We start from the raw sequence: 15,166 nt of genomic DNA on the forward strand, positions 1-15,166 counted from the left end.
TGACGACGTCCGCCTAGACTCGCGTAACGCTAAGACAGGGGGCAGTGGTGTCACGTGCTCGTCTCGGCGTCCGTCGTCGCTACCAAGACGACGTCCACCTCGACTAGCGTTATGTTAAGACAGGGGGGGGGGGGGCAGTGGTGTCACGTGCTCGTCTCTGCGTCCGTCGTCGCTACCGTGACGACGTCCGCCTCGACTCGCGTTATGCTAAGACAGGGGGCAGTGGTGTCACGTGCTCGTCTCGGCGTCCGTCGTCGCTACCGCGACGACGTCCGCCTCGACTCGCGTTACGCGAAGACAGGGGGGCAGTGGTGTCACGGGCTCGACTCGGCGTCCGTCGTCGCTACCGCAACGACGTCCGCCTCGACTCGCGTTACACTAAGACATGGGGCAGTGGTGTCACGGGCTCATACAATATTCAGAATTCATACAGAAAAGCAAAACTCATTTTCAGAGAATTAGCTCATTCTCTGAACAATGGCAGCTGCTGATTTCCTTGCTTGGTGTTCAAGTGACAGTTTTCATGCAGGTGCACATGGAACCATGTTTGCCTCCGTATTTTCGAAGACTATTTATGTTATTCAACTGTCGAGGCTTCTGCCGTCTAAAAGATCTATGTGATTCGACTGTTGAGGCTTCTATCGTCTCTAAGCAGTGCTAAACTGATAGTCTCAAGCTTGATAGAACAGGCATAACTACGAGAGAGTTTTGTTTCAAACGTGGAACACAGCGGCAAGATTGAATAGAATGGGTAATGTGTACACTTATTTCTACTTCTACTACAGAACTTACCATAAGCAGGTACTCGTATGTACACTATGCTATACGAGTAGTATATATTGCTATGTCAAGAAGACCAGAAGGAAGAGTATAATGAAGAGAACCACCAGGTAGAGGATGAGCATGATCTGCCTCTTGATGCTGGCCTTCTTCATCACCATCGCCACCCGTTTCTGCACAAAGTCGAGCCTGTTGAAAGTAGTTTCCATCTCCAGGCTTAGGTTGTTGAGGATCCTTTCCTGTGAAAACAGTAGCCATGTAGTTACTCTCCGTGCCATATGTACTCTTTTTATCATGATATAAACTCATAACAAAACTACATAACTATTAATAATTGAAAATGGAATCAAATGTCCCTCAACTATAGATCAGAATTGTTTAAACTGTAATTGCTAACCACACCCATCCGGCAACCTACAGCCTGCTTGTCAGTCAGTAGCAACTACCTGTCCAGACAGTTCTTCGTGTATGGTGAGCCTGGATATGCATAATTATCTGGAACACCGAAATGCATGATGAGAGATGAAAACACCGAAATGGCAGATAACTCGTGCAGATCGTGCAATGGTATAGTTGCGTTACTCTGCTCACCATCTTGTCAAGGTCATCATCTGAAGCCTTGCTGCACTCCATGTCTGAAGGAGCACTGAACGCGGTGTCAGCATTCCTCTTCTGCCTCTCACTGACAATTGGTGCCTGCCAAATAAATTCAAATCCTTGAGTTGACACTTACCTATTTGGTCATATTCTTGGCTCAAAGAAGGTAAGGTGAAATACATTCTGAACTAAATCTGAGTGCAATAAAAGCAAGGGATGCAAAAGATGGAAAATCTACAGCTAACCCAATTGAACCTACATTAATATCATACCATATGTATGTAAAAGTGAGCACCCAATTCAGTTAAAAATATTCATGATGTACTACTTGCCTAAATTTGCTAGACTACATTAAACCTAATCAATGATATACAGTACCATACTTATATGATAACTACATCGATTCAGCAAGAAGGTACAGCGCATATATCAAGATTTGATCTGCTCAAATCTCTGAAGATCTGTATGTGCAAATCTGCAGATTCAGGTGTATTAATTCAAACAGTACGTAGTTACAATTTTTTTTACAGTAAAATTTCTGTGTGCAAATCTGAATATAGCAAACGCAAAGTGCATTCAGAATCCAGACAGGTCCGAACATCTAAATTCACCCAAAACAGGTCCTAAAATTTGCACAATTGGAAAGTACAGAGATAAGAACAGCAATGCACACCCAGAACAGTATGAGAGCAGCAATGCACAATGGGCTGACTATCCTCATTGAGACATTGGGGTTGGTAGTGAATTAATAGTTCAATTGCAGCAATTAGGCAATACACATATGAGTTGGTTTTGACTTTTCACTCAGGGATTGTCAATAGCACAATCAGGTCCGTTGATGGAAATGAATATATATAGTCCACAAAGACGCTTACTACTGTGTATTGAATTGTGCACTTTGAATACGTCCTTACATTGAGATGAGCATTCCAAAAGTAAAAACACCTATTTTTTCGAAGTAATTATTAATGCTTTGGTTTACTGACTATCCTGTGCAACTCTTAGTTCACTCCCACTTTTAAATTTTGGTGAGCTGTGAAAAAATTATCTTGAGAACCTAGCAACTATTATTTGATGAAAAGAATATATCTTCCTACAACAGCACTTGTTTGTGGACTGGTCAATTCTCACCACAATTTTACCTGTCTGCAGGCTGCTACAGTTTCATCTTTCTCAAAATTGACTGTTCAAGATCTTAAGACACTTATTCCTACTGAGTCCTATCCATCGTGGGTATCCGTTTGCGGGCTGCGATTGCTGCAGGATGGCAGCGAATTTCCTGCATTCGTGAGCTTGGAGACGGCGGCCGCCATCAGCTATGGACTCATGTGAAGCAACAGGGGAGGGGGAGGTGGGTGGTACCGGGAAATACGTGGATGCCGTTGGGATGCTTGGTGATGCGGGTGGGGGGCACGGCGGGCAGGAGGACGTACAGCCGCCGGACATCCAGCGCCTCGCTGTATTGGCCGGTGTCGGCCCTGGATCTCGCGCTGCCTCGCCGTATTAGCCGTTGACCTGGCGGTGCCCATGCAGCCCCGGCGTCTCGCCGTACTGGGCGCTGCAGCGAGGGAGGAGCCACCGGCGAGGAGGGGGAGGGGAACGGCAGAGTAGCAGCTCATGGGGCCACGCCGTCTCGACGTACTGGGCGCTGCCGCGAGGAAGGAGCCGTCGGCAAGGAGGGTAACGGCAGGGTAGCTGCTGCTGGCGCAGCCCCTGGACCTCGCAGCGTCCGTGCGGCCACGCCGTCTCGCCGTACTGGGTGCTGCCGCGAGGGCGGGGCAAAATTAACAAAAATGACCCCCGAAGCAAAAGAACTCATGAAGTGAACCCGAAAACAAAAAAAATTCACCCGTGTGACCCTTTCGTGTGACGCCCGACACCTAGGTGCCACAATACACTGTGTGACGCCTAAGTCGTCGGCGCCACGCTTCTGGCCACCTGGCAGAGCGGGCCCACCCCAGGTAGTGCGACGCCTAAGCCTCAGGCGCCGCACCCTGTAAAGTGTGCGCGCCGAAGAATTAGGCGCCACACTGCGACTTATCCAGCCACGGGCCAGCCCCTTCCCCCACCCCCTCCTCATTCCCCTCCCTTCACAGCTTTGTGTTCAAGTCACCCCTTCGTCAAATCCCTCTCCAAATCACCAGATCTGAAGGTTTGGACCGGGCATTTGTTGTCCAATCCCTTTCGTAAGGTAATCCCCCATATCCCCTCATTCTCATCCAAACAAAAATATCTTGCGGTCATTTTGTTGCAAATTTGAGGAAACCCTAATTTTTCATAAAATGTGGGATGTATATGATATTGTTGTATTTGTTTTTATGTTAGGATAAGGGGTATGATGGGGTTAGGATTATGGTTGTTTTGATGTTTGCATTATGGTTGTTTTAGGGATGGGATAGGGTTAGTATTAGGGTTGTTTGGATGTTTGGATGGTTGTGTTAGGGTTAGGATAGGGTTAGGCTTAGTGTTATGGATGTTTGAAAGTTAGGAATAGGGTTTATTTTTATTAAGTAGATATTGTAGTATTTGGATGATTGCTTATAAAAAATATTGTATGTTGTGTTGTTTAGGGATGGAAAGAACATGTGTTTATGTTCACGTGGACAAGGATGCCTTTTTAAAAGGTAATATTGATCCGGACCCGGATGAGCTTGACATGGTGTTCGATTTCTGTCCTAGCTATGCTGAACTTGTCCTTATTGGCCTAAGGCATGTGTGGCGTCTAAGGCTTAGGCGCCACACATGTGCATCTGAAGTGTGGACTCTCTGTTACTAACAGAGAGTCCACACTTCAGATGCACATGTGTGGCGCCTAAGCCTTGGGCGTTGCACAAGTGTGACGCCTTAGTCTTAGGCGTCACACATGTGAAAACCTACCGCCATCTCTACTGCCAGCATCCCTGCACAGCATTTTCACAGCACATTGATGCACATCATTTTCCACAACACTTTCCACAGCACTTATGCACACTTGTTTTCCACATCACATTGATGCACAGCACCCACAAATAGTGCACAACACAACTTAAGACACTCATATATAGTCACACAATTCATAGCATTAAAACACAAATAGCGCAAATGGTTCACAACACCCACAAATAGTGCAAATGGTTCACAACACCCACAAATGCAACACCCACAAGTGCAAATGGTTCACAACATCCACAAGTGCAAATGGCTCCGGTTCACATCTTGGGGCCTCGTGAAAAATCCAATCCAATCCAACATAACAAAACCTCAAAGGAAAAGACTCAATTCATCACATCAAGATAGAAAGGGAGAACACCATATGATCCAACAGTATTAGCAAAGCTCATGATACATCAAGATCCTTCCATCTTAAGAACACGAGAGAGAGAGAAAGAAAGAGAGATCAAACACATATCTACTCGTACATACCCTCAGCCCCGAGGGTGAACTACCCCCTCCTCATCATGGAGAGCGCCAGGATGATAAAGATGGCCTCCAATGATGATTTTCCCCTCCGGTAGGATGCGGGAACAGGGCTCTGGATGAGATCACTTTAGAACAGAGGCTTGCGGTGGCGGAGCGGAAGTTCTACGTTAACTTTTGGGGGTTTCCGAATATATAAGATTTTCAGCGTTGGAATCAAGCCAAAGATATGCCATAAGGGGGCCACAAGGTAACAGAGGCGGCCACCCCCTAGGTGTGCCCTAATTCCTTGTGAGTCCCATGTGGGTCTTCTAGTACTCATTTGAAGCTTCCTGGGTCCCTTTCCTTCCAGAAAAAACCGTCAAAAAGTTTTGTTCAATTCCGAGATTTTTTATCTTCTGCACAAAAACAACACCATGGTAATTATGCTGAAAAGAACATCAGTCTGGGTTAGTTCCATTAAATCATATAAAAGTGCATCAAAACCATACAAAAGTATCATAAACATGGGTACACATGGCATGAATACTTCATAAATTATCGATACGTTGGAGACGTATGACGGTGTGTGGCCTCCTCCCGAAGCTTCATGGGCCCAAAATCTTCCAGAAAAAATCGCCAAAATGTTTCATCATGTTTGTACTCCGTTTGGTATTGACTTTCTATAAAATTCAAAAACACAAAAAACAAGAGCTAACACTAGGTTAATAGGTTAGTTCCAGAAATGATATAAAATAACATATTATTGCATATAAAGTATCCAAGATTGATAATATAATAGCATGGAACAATAAAAAATATTATCAATATGTTGGAAACATATCAATGACACTTCACCATATTTGGGTGTAGAGGAAAGCATTATGGAGTAGAAAGTAGATGATGTGTTGTGAGAGTGACGGAAACTTAAACCCTAGTTTTATGTACTATTCTACAAGGGGCTGATTTGGATTCATATGTTTCATGCTATGGTTAGTTTTATCTTAATTCATCTTTTGTAGTTGTGGATTCTTGTGAAAGAGGGTAATCATAAGTGGGTTGTTTGTTCAAGTAAGAACAACACATTAACATCGGTCCACCCACATACCAATGTTATCAAAGTAGTGAACACAGATCAACTAAAACATAATAGGCATGACTAGACAAAATTCCCATGTGTCCTCGAGAACACTTTGCTTATTATAAGAAACACTTTGGGCCCGTCCTTTGCATAATAAGGATTGGGCTATCTTGCTGCACTTTATTACTATTGTTACTTGTTGCGAATTATCTTGCTATCAAACTATACATTACCACCACTTTTAGTACATGCAGAGAATACCTTGCTGAAAACCGCTTATCATTTCCTTCTGATCCTTGTTGGGTTCGACACTCTGACTTATAAAAAGGACTACGATCAATCCCCTATACTTGTGGATCATCAGCCATCGCTTGAGATTGTAAGCAGGGAAAAGGGGGATCAAGAGGTCTCGCCGGACTATGTTCTCTGGGTGCTGGATCTTGGGGATGATGAGAGCAAGAGCGGGAGGAATGGCGTGAAGATGGATTGATTTTAGTGTGTACCTGTCCATAAGCTAATGAAAGTATGGAAGAGAGCATTGCATTGAAGTAATTATGTAAGTTCACAATGCAATGTGTGTTACGTGCATGCATGAAACGAGGAGTTTTTACTAATGATGTTGCCGAAAATCCAGGGCACAATCTCTTTATTGACAAGACATGCCAATGGCAAGGCCCGGAGCTGTGCTAACACATCATAATGACTATCGAAGGGACTTTTCGTTCTGAAGTACGTGGTGGTGTTTCGGTTTTGGTCAAAGTTGTTAAAATGCAACCAAACTAGCATCCCCCATTTTGGCACACGAAGACTTCGCCGTTAAGATAACTGGGCGCTGAAGGGGTCTTCAGATCTGACAAATGGAAGGATACTTCTTGGTAAGCTGAGTTGAAGCTCCTCGGATGTACGAGGTATACCATTCCTCGGACAAATTTCTAGTCGCTTTGGAGACAGACACGTAAAGAAGGTGTTGAACCAGTTTGCAAGGCCAAAGACCAATAATGTAGAACAATCCATCCGAGGACAGTCCTCGGATTGAAGACCTGTTGAGGGGCTACTGATGCTGTCCCGGATAGGGGGTGCTAACCATGTCGGCTCCCAGACATGGGTTGGGCATATAACCCCCAAACAACCTATCAATGGGCCCATTCGTCTGGCCCCATGAAATAATGAAGATGGAATCCTCCGAGGACTTGGAACATACTCCAAGACATGAATGCAATCTTTCATATGTTTATCTTTAGATGTAATCGACCTATGTGTAACCCTAGGGACTCCGACATCTATATAAGTTGAGAGGCGTAGTTCGTAGAGGAAGATAGACTCATTCACATACAATATCGTGATAGATCAACATGTACTCTATACCCCATCCACAATCAATACAAACAAAGCATGATGTAGGGTTTTACCTCCTCGAGAGGGCATGAATCTGTGTAAACACCATGCGTCCTTTTATGTCATGTTACCATCGTGACAATGCTACCAGCTCGGGACCCCCTACTCGAGATCAGCCAGATTCGACTCCATCACCATGTACCTAGCACCCTCTGATACCTATGATTCAAGGGACTTGGCTCATAGACAATAAAATAAACCCTTGGCAGATGCATGCACTATGTACCCACTCCAACATAATAAACACAAGCATGACATAAGGTATTATCTCCTTTGAGAGCCCGTACCTGGGTGAAGTCATGTATCCTTGTTACCATCGCTCTTATATGCCTAGCTTAGGATTCCCTACCTCTAGTTCCGTCGATTTTTGTTCCGTCAATAACCACCCAAATGCTTCCGTTGATACACACACCAGCTTCCAAGATCCTAAGAAATCAATAGATCTAGCGACACATATCCTCACATGCCCTTCATTGAAGTCGAATTGAGGTAGGGAGAGGCCAAAAACACCTTATTCAAACGCGTCATCGCCACCACTTCTCCGATGCCGTTAATGAAACAATAACCAGAGAAAAACATGACCAATAGGAATCTCAGTGTGGTACTTTATGTGCACCTTCTAATTTAGTAAAATTTCCCAAGGCCGCACTTGGATTGACATTTTGAGTGTTTTACATGCATAAAACATACCACTGTAATAGAAATTGAGCGGTCTACTTGGAACGTTACTTCCGTGTCGTAAATTTTACAACTAGTTTCATGCTACACTTGTATTCCATTCGTAATCAACCAGTTTACACTACACTTCCCGTCCAATCGTTTTCCACCATATTCACTAGTGTCTCGCTCGATATTGATTGGTTGTCCACTGCTAATGCAAGCGCCACAACATCTTGATCGGATCACATCAATGCCACCGTCGTCCGTGAGAGTCACCACCGTCAACCACCAGCACCATCGCCTCGAGCTGTGTCCGCTTGACCCACGCCCAACGTTCGTCTGTGCCACCATGTGTGCCCCCCCCGCGTCGTTGAGCTTTGGGTCGCCGACAGGGCACCCCACGCGCAACCAACATAGTGCCTCTGTGCGTCGCCACTGCATACCAACACCATCGTGGTCTCATCGTGCGTCTGCCACGGTCTCGCTTCGCCACATGCTAGTGCCAAGGACAACGCACGTGGAGAGGTGTCTAGCTTCACGCTCGTTCCCTGTGTGAGCATTGCCACACGGCTTGAGCTTCCGTCGGACTGTGAGGTTGAGGCTAGGACGACCATGCCAAATGGTGGTCGTCGATGATGTCTCGTGTCATGGCGGCATCCGAGCTCGCCGCCAACAACGGGTATTCGTAGTGGTCCAATGGGTCACGGTCGTGAACTCATTGTATCACACTTGTGGTGGTTAGGTCCGTTGGTTCTCTTCGGATCGTTTATCGGTCGTAAAAGCTTACATGAATTCTAAGGGGGGCCTAAAGTGTCGACTGTGCTTTGTATGTGCACCATATAACGAATTTGGGTAAGCAATTAATTTTGCTTTTGGTCGGTAAGAATCTCAAGGAGAGGATGGAGGGTGGAGATGGTCTTTGGCCATGGTTGGTGATTTATGGAGTGCTTATCCCTTTTGAGTTCTGTATGTACGTACTCGTACTACTCCGGGGCGAGCATTTCATCAGCAAATAAAGAGAAAAAACCCTCCGAAAAGAGATTAGGGTTTCTGGTCGGCTAGTTCATACGGTGAGGAGCACGGGAAGGGAGGCGGAACTCGGGAGATGGGCGCGCCGAAGCAGAAGTGGACGTCGGAGGAGGAGGAGGCGCTGCGGCGCGGCGTGCTCAAGCACGGGGCTGGCAAGTGGCGCACCATCCAGAAGGATCCCGAGTTCAGCCCCGTCCTCTCCTCCCGCTCCAACATCGACCTCAAGGTACCATCCATCCCCTGAACTCCTGAAGCACCGCACCGCTTCCTATCTACCACAGTACCTCACACGCGTGTGCTTCGGCCGCTCGCCGCCTCGGTAGGCTCGGCATCACGAAGCGCTTTTTTCCGCCAGGCGAGCCTCCCGTCCCGTGGCGCTGCTCGTGATGTTTCGCACTGTCTCCGTCTGATTTGTGTGCGATGCTCTGTTAACCCTTTGGCCATCGTAGGATGCTTAGTGATTCCGGGACCGGGGACATGGTGGTAGATTTAGGGTCGGACAGAAGAGAATCTGAACCCGATATCCAGAGCTTGAGGGGACTTGGTGTAGCTTAGTTGCCGTAGGGATGTTGCCATGTGATTTTGCCCAATGGTATGTGGTGCTGCGTTGGGAGGGAGGGTGGATGTTTTATGATCTCGTTTGTACAGTAAAAGGTTGCCTTTTTCTCATATCTGTAAACTATTGGTGCTCGAAGTAGTTGAATTTCATGTTGTCACTGGTCATGTGATGGTGCTGTGTCTATAGAAATAATTGACTTTATGAAACATATATCTCGCTGATGTTCCTCGCAAAAAGAGTTAAATCTCTCTGATGTAATTTTGTTATTTATGCTGCCCAGAGTTTAGAAGGGAAGTAAGGTGATGCCATTGGGTGTGCTTGTGTCATGGGGATTTGGGGTGTAGGAGGTTGGAATTAGTGCAAAAAAGAGAGGCGTTTTCTTCTTTGCGGAAGGTGCTGGTAAAATAGTTGGATTTGGTTTGTGTTGCTAGCTTGCTGCTGACAAATGCAGTTAGTTAAGCACATAGGAGTTCTAGTGTAAGTGATGTGCAGTTATGTGATGCCTGCAGAGACGATTCAGATTGAGTAAGTTTTGATGGACAGGATTCAACCTCGAGTAAGGCGCCACATGGGGAAGGAAATAACTGAATAGGGCCCTCAAGGAGTTGCTTTTAGCATCACATTTAACCAGTATATTACTTCACTAACAGGACAACTTCTCACAGTTGAATTATTTTCATGGTTTTAGTTCGGAGTTTGTTCTTCCTCTGTCCTTTAGACTGTATTGTAGAGTTGTACTTCTTTAGTTACAAAACGAATCTTACTGTAGGTCTTTAGCAAGTTGAACATGGATAAGAAATCAGAAACTATTACCACTGACAATTTTCTTCTTAACAATTCCTCCAATGTAATCGGTAATCCAGCCCCAGCCAGTTAATTGAAATCAGACCCCCCTCCCTTCCCCCTACCAGGTATTCGATAATTGCAACCCAGCCTGGTATTTATGGTTTTTCCAGACGCTGGTCCGACCACTAGGAATAGCCTGATGAAATGTTAGTACACGGGCAAGTTTGAAGACGGGCATAAATATTTTTAGTTGAAAATGTAAAACATTATCTGTTTTGTAACAGTGGTGAAATATGTTTTTCTTTTATGTTTGAAAAATGAATGCACTCTTAGCAATAGAAACATTATTCTAAATTGTGCCCATCCTTATAGTCTTTATCTGTAGTTTTACCTGTGTGATCCTGTTTCCTTCACTGCAGCCAAAAGTTCCTGGTACGGCAATATACTAGGCAGGCTAAATCTTGAATTAAAGTACTGAATAGATTGTATACCATATTCATGGAAGCCATTGGAGTCCTAGATATTGAATTAATCTACTGCACAGATTGAGAAATTGTGTTCTGTAATTTGATTTATAGAAATTTATGCACTGGGCAAAGTACATGACCTTACTCCTAGATAACTCACCTATTCTTCAGATATATTGTATGAATAAGCCAATAGATACAGTCAGAAAACGTGAGGAATTATATATTGCTGTTGGAGTGGTTCAATTGTTTCTTCAAGTAGTACTCATGAGGAGCATGCTGCAAATTGTTACACATCTGGCAACTTTGTTTTTTCTGAAGCAACATTTGTGTCTTTTTCCTTCCATAAGGGCACAATGGGGAGAACCTTTTGGGGGTATAACTGAGCGGAAACTTATTTATTGCAATCTTCTCCCATGCATATAATCCAAGGCAGTAATACTTTTAAAACTTAGATTGCTATGATAGTTCTGCCATTTGAGGAGTATGAGGATAGTATATAAGTTCAGTTGTACCTTACTGATTTTCCCGTGTTTAATGACACTATGCTCTAACTTACCTGATTGAAATTTATCTGCAATTTTCAGGACAAATGGAGGAATTTGAGTTTCAGTGCAAGTGGACTGGGTTCAAGGGATAAACAAAGGGTTCCAAGGCCGAAAGCACCTTCGTCCTCCCCATCACCTAGCCCGCAGCTTCTGCTTCTCCCGGCCCCAAATAGTGTTGCCGATGCTGCTCCACCAGAAGATTCTGAAAAAAGCCCACATGATGACAAGACTCCGAGTCCAAAGTTGTCTTACTTAAGCCATATGACTTTACTTTAAACTTTGGTTACAAAACATATACTTTTAAGCGTCTGCTTATTCTGGAAGATAAGCATAGTACTATTAATTCAGTACTTCTATTCAAGAGTTAGTGCATGATCTCGTGATACATCTAGGACGTTTCTACTCATCCCATGTTAGATAAATCTACTCGTTTATTTCTTTCTACTAGATGATATCCCGCACATTGCTGCGGGGATTGGTTGCAATATTGTTTTGATGATATTTAAATAAAATTTAAAATAGATATGATATATTGTATTTGATTACTATGTAGTTGTGTATATATATATATATATATATATATATATATATATATGTTGCATTTTCCATGCATGGTAAGAGAAATATAATTAGTGTGATTGATGAGGTGGCATGTGTGGTGAGTTGGGATGTGTGCATTTTGAGAGAGAATATAAATGCCATTTCCCATGCATGTTAAGAGAAATAGTTAGTGGGTTGATGAGGTGGTATGTGGAGTGAGGTGGCATGTGTGCATGTCGAGAGAATTGAGATAGTGGGGATCAATTATTTAGGTTTATAGGATTACAGGAATATGATTCTGTCTAATGATCACAATATGAATTTTCAAAGAAAGCAGTAGGAACGAACAAGATAAGGATATGCCCGCTAAAAGTATGATATTGGTATAAGATGAATACAAACGAGTAGACATAGTAAGAACATAGTAGTTAAATAACAAAAATGTTGACAGACTCGGGTTAACAAGATAAAAAGTCTTGTCAGCGTTATTAAGCATTCTTATTTTTTTCTCATTGAGAATTATAACTGCATCATTTCTCCCTGACACAAGTATTTTAGTTTGTGATCTGATTACGTCTACCTATTTGCATATAAGGTACAGTGCCATGATCCTGGAAGCTCTTGGCGAACTGAAAGAGCCAAATGGTTCAGAAGTTACTACAATTTGCAATTTTATAGAGGTTGAGCATCTTTTTGATTTCATTCTGCTGTAGTATTCTTTTGTCTCATTTTTTGAGTTCATTCAAGTCTTGCTCAGATATACAACTAACATTGTACAAGTGAGAATTATAAGCATTCGGTTTTCACCCGGTTTTCCATTAATTAACTGGACAATTCTCTTCTTCTTAATTAATCGACGAGGCATATCTTTTGCCTCCCTTTCGAAAAAAAAAGAATTATAAGCATTTGCTGTCGCTTGATTTGCTTGCAGGAGAATTTGGCGTTAAAGTATTCTGAAAATATTGTTGGTAATAAGAGCTAATGTACTCCCCCGCAAAAAATAAAATAAAATAATAGCTAGTGTACTATGTTGGGTGAACAGATTAGTCTAGCCGTTTTTCACATAGATATTGGTATATAACCTGATCTTTGACATGGTGAAATAAATGTGAGCCCATGTTTCATGACCTGTTTTATTTATGATTTATGCATGATATTTTATGTATTGGTTAAGGTCCTCTACACCAAGGAAGCTCTGAAGATTGCCTTGATTGCTACAGGAATATTTTGTTTTTGTGGTCTGCATGTGTCCTGTTTTGTACCCCCTCTGTTCCACAAATGTAAGACGTTTTTGCAAGCTGTTTTAGCTTGCAAAAACATCTTATATTGTGGGACGGAGGGAGTACTTTGCAGTACTTATGTTTCATAATTATGTTGCATTGTTAGAATGATGGTAGGTTGCTGATGTTGTCTTTGTGCCATACATGCAGCAAAGGCATGAGGTGCAACCAAATTTTAGAAGGTTGCTTTGTGCGAAATTACGAAGGCTTATAGGCGTGAACAAAGTTGAGAAGGTGACAATATTTTCATTAGCAAAATGAAGATAATTTTATTAGGAAAATGAAACTACCAGAATTATGAAGGCTTACGGGTGCCAAAGTTCTTCTTCTGTTAGCTTGTTGGGGTCTGAAGAAATTGGAGGGCACTCGCCTCGACTAGCCACTGTCAGGGCTCTCTTCCCTGCTTTGGTAGAGAGGCTCCTAGGCCTATTTGAACTTCTAACTCTTCATTGCTTAATTGCAAACTGGGTTCATGGTCTCTCTTTTATAGGGAAGACTGACTTGCCCCCTAAGAATATAACTCACCTTCCTAACTCATTTCTTTCTCTTCCTAACTACTTGGTCGGCTGCTGCTGGTGCGACTGATATGTGTCTCATGCTTGTTTGAATCCACTCCATTAGGCCACAACATCTCCAATCTTCCTTTTTGTAAATTTGTTCTCTTTTGTGTATCTTGCTTACTATTTCTCCCTTTAAACTACGGCAGGACCCTTGCCAAATCCACATGAATCTTAGTTCTCCGCATGGATTATGCTGGGACCCACATTCCTTAGCAAATCCAAACCAGAGTATTCATGTCTACTGGGTAGAGTGTTGGTGGGAATACAGGGGCGGTATAGGAAGTCTCACTGTGCCAACTTTGCAGCAGATGTTGTGATTTGCACCTCTTCCAGTTTAAGCATTGTCGATATGCGGAATTCAGATTCTGTAGTTTGGCTGTCAAAATTGGCACACTTCATCTCAAGTTACAAGTTATCTTATGTGGAGCTCGGCATGAAATTCAAGTTTGTATTGCTATTTTAATTTCTTTAAATAGATTTTAATTCAGAAGAGAATTGAAGACGTGAAAAGACCTCTAGATGCAATTAATGATAATCTTTTCTATCTTAATGTGAACAGATTGACAAGTCCTATAAGCTGACGGATTCATATGCAAAAAGGGCTCTGGCTCCAATGAAAGATTCATCTCTCAAGAAGAAGGATCCAGCCAAGTCATCCAAGGCAGCAAAGGGTCTAGCCCTGTTTGCGGCCGCGAGCCCTGCACTGGACGCAGCTGAAGCTGCAGCGATGAAAGTAGCCGACGCGGAGGCCAAATCTCACCTCGCAAACGAGCACATGATGGAGGTTGAAAGGATCGGCAAGATGGCCGAGGAGACCGAGTCTCTCCTTGCGCTCGCCGAGGAGCTCTACCAGCGATGTATAGCATGTTGACCCTCCAGCAATTTTCACCTTCAACATCATCTTTACCATCATTATCTAACCCCTGGTGCTTCAGGTTCAAGAGGAGAGGTGCTCACAATACTGCAGGTGGCGAAAAGGGAGATTTGATGATATTATCGGCCCCGTTAGCTGCGCGCCGGCATCTGCCCTATTGTACATGGATGGATAGGTTGGCGCCGACATCTGCTCCTTTGTACATGGATGGACGGATAGGTTGGCCCAGCCTGTTGTCTTCTTGCCCGCCTGTTGTCGCTGTGTTGTAGCATAACCTGAATCGATTCGTTGGTTGTACCTGATGGGCATTCATTTCGTTGCCTAGGATGATTTTAAACTTGCTGCATTCTGGATACTGTTCTGCGTTGAAATCATAATGTGCATGTCATCCTGCTGCCTTGGCCTGCAGGTTTGGTCATATATACTCCTCCTTAACGTACAGCCTGGAAGTTTGCTTTTATTATTATGTTTGTTATTATTATTTGTGGGAAGTGAAGATTGCTTTTGGTGGATGCTTAACGTACAGCCTGTGACGCCGCCTTCTTTGTACTACATGGCCGATGGATGGCCTTTGTCGAAAGCACCTAAAAGCAGATTCGCCAGTGTTTTTTTTGTCCTCTGCGATGCACTTTGCC

The 15,166-nt window shown here is 43.7% G+C and overlaps 2 protein-coding genes across 8 annotated transcripts; one reads left to right on the forward strand and one right to left on the reverse strand.

Annotated features, from left to right (window-relative positions):
- Positions 1-663: 663 nt before the first annotated feature.
- LOC123440159 (syntaxin-61-like) lies at positions 664-3,143 on the reverse strand. Of its 3 annotated transcripts, none has more exons than XM_045116730.1 (4): positions 2,740-3,128; positions 1,372-1,476; positions 1,227-1,275; positions 664-1,019 (listed from the first exon to the last, which is right to left on the reverse strand). In XM_045116730.1, exons 1-4 carry the CDS (start codon positions 2,821-2,823, stop codon positions 817-819), a joined length of 441 nt encoding a protein of 146 aa, XP_044972665.1. In that variant the 5' UTR covers positions 2,824-3,128; the 3' UTR covers positions 664-816. The 3 variants fall into 3 exon arrangements, 2 of the variants coding, with proteins under 2 accessions (XP_044972665.1, XP_044972666.1); XR_006630289.1 differs by having other exon boundaries at positions 2,750-3,143; XM_045116731.1 differs by lacking the exon at positions 1,227-1,275 and having other exon boundaries at positions 2,740-3,133.
- Positions 3,144-8,886: 5,743 nt separating this feature from the next.
- On the forward strand, positions 8,887-14,951 carry LOC123444236 (single myb histone 4). 5 transcript variants are annotated; one of them, XM_045120894.1, is made up of 6 exons: positions 8,887-9,143; positions 11,317-11,522; positions 12,413-12,497; positions 13,248-13,331; positions 14,217-14,514; positions 14,593-14,951. In XM_045120894.1, exons 1-6 carry the CDS (start codon positions 8,994-8,996, stop codon positions 14,643-14,645), a joined length of 876 nt encoding a protein of 291 aa, XP_044976829.1. In that variant the 5' UTR covers positions 8,887-8,993; the 3' UTR covers positions 14,646-14,951. The 5 variants fall into 5 exon arrangements, with proteins under 5 accessions (XP_044976829.1, XP_044976831.1, XP_044976830.1 ...); XM_045120896.1 differs by having other exon boundaries at positions 12,419-12,497; XM_045120895.1 differs by having other exon boundaries at positions 11,317-11,519.
- The last annotated feature ends 215 nt before the right edge of the window (positions 14,952-15,166 follow it).

Source organism: Hordeum vulgare, chromosome 3H, assembly GCF_904849725.1.
Source record: "Hordeum vulgare subsp. vulgare chromosome 3H, MorexV3_pseudomolecules_assembly, whole genome shotgun sequence".
Classification (NCBI taxonomy): Eukaryota; Viridiplantae; Streptophyta; class Magnoliopsida; order Poales; family Poaceae; genus Hordeum; species Hordeum vulgare.

Bases quoted from the DNA above. Each gene is read 5' to 3' on its own strand.
- LOC123440159 (XM_045116730.1), bottom strand. From the start codon at position 2,823: ATGTCCGGCGGCTGTACGTCCTCCTGCCCGCCGTGCCCCCCACCCGCA. The intron at 1,477-2,739 runs GTACCACCCACC...TTTATTTGGCAG, and splicing joins CGGCATCCACGTATTTCCCG to GCACCAATTGTCAGTGAGAG. The intron at 1,276-1,371 runs GTGAGCAGAGTA...TCGGTGTTCCAG, and splicing joins ATGATGACCTTGACAAGATG to ATAATTATGCATATCCAGGC.
- LOC123444236 (XM_045120894.1), top strand. From the start codon at position 8,994: ATGGGCGCGCCGAAGCAGAAGTGGACGTCGGAGGAGGAGGAGGCGCTG. The intron at 12,498-13,247 runs GTTGAGCATCTT...CCATACATGCAG, and splicing joins CAATTTGCAATTTTATAGAG to CAAAGGCATGAGGTGCAACC. The intron at 13,332-14,216 runs GTGACAATATTT...TAATGTGAACAG, and splicing joins GCGTGAACAAAGTTGAGAAG to ATTGACAAGTCCTATAAGCT.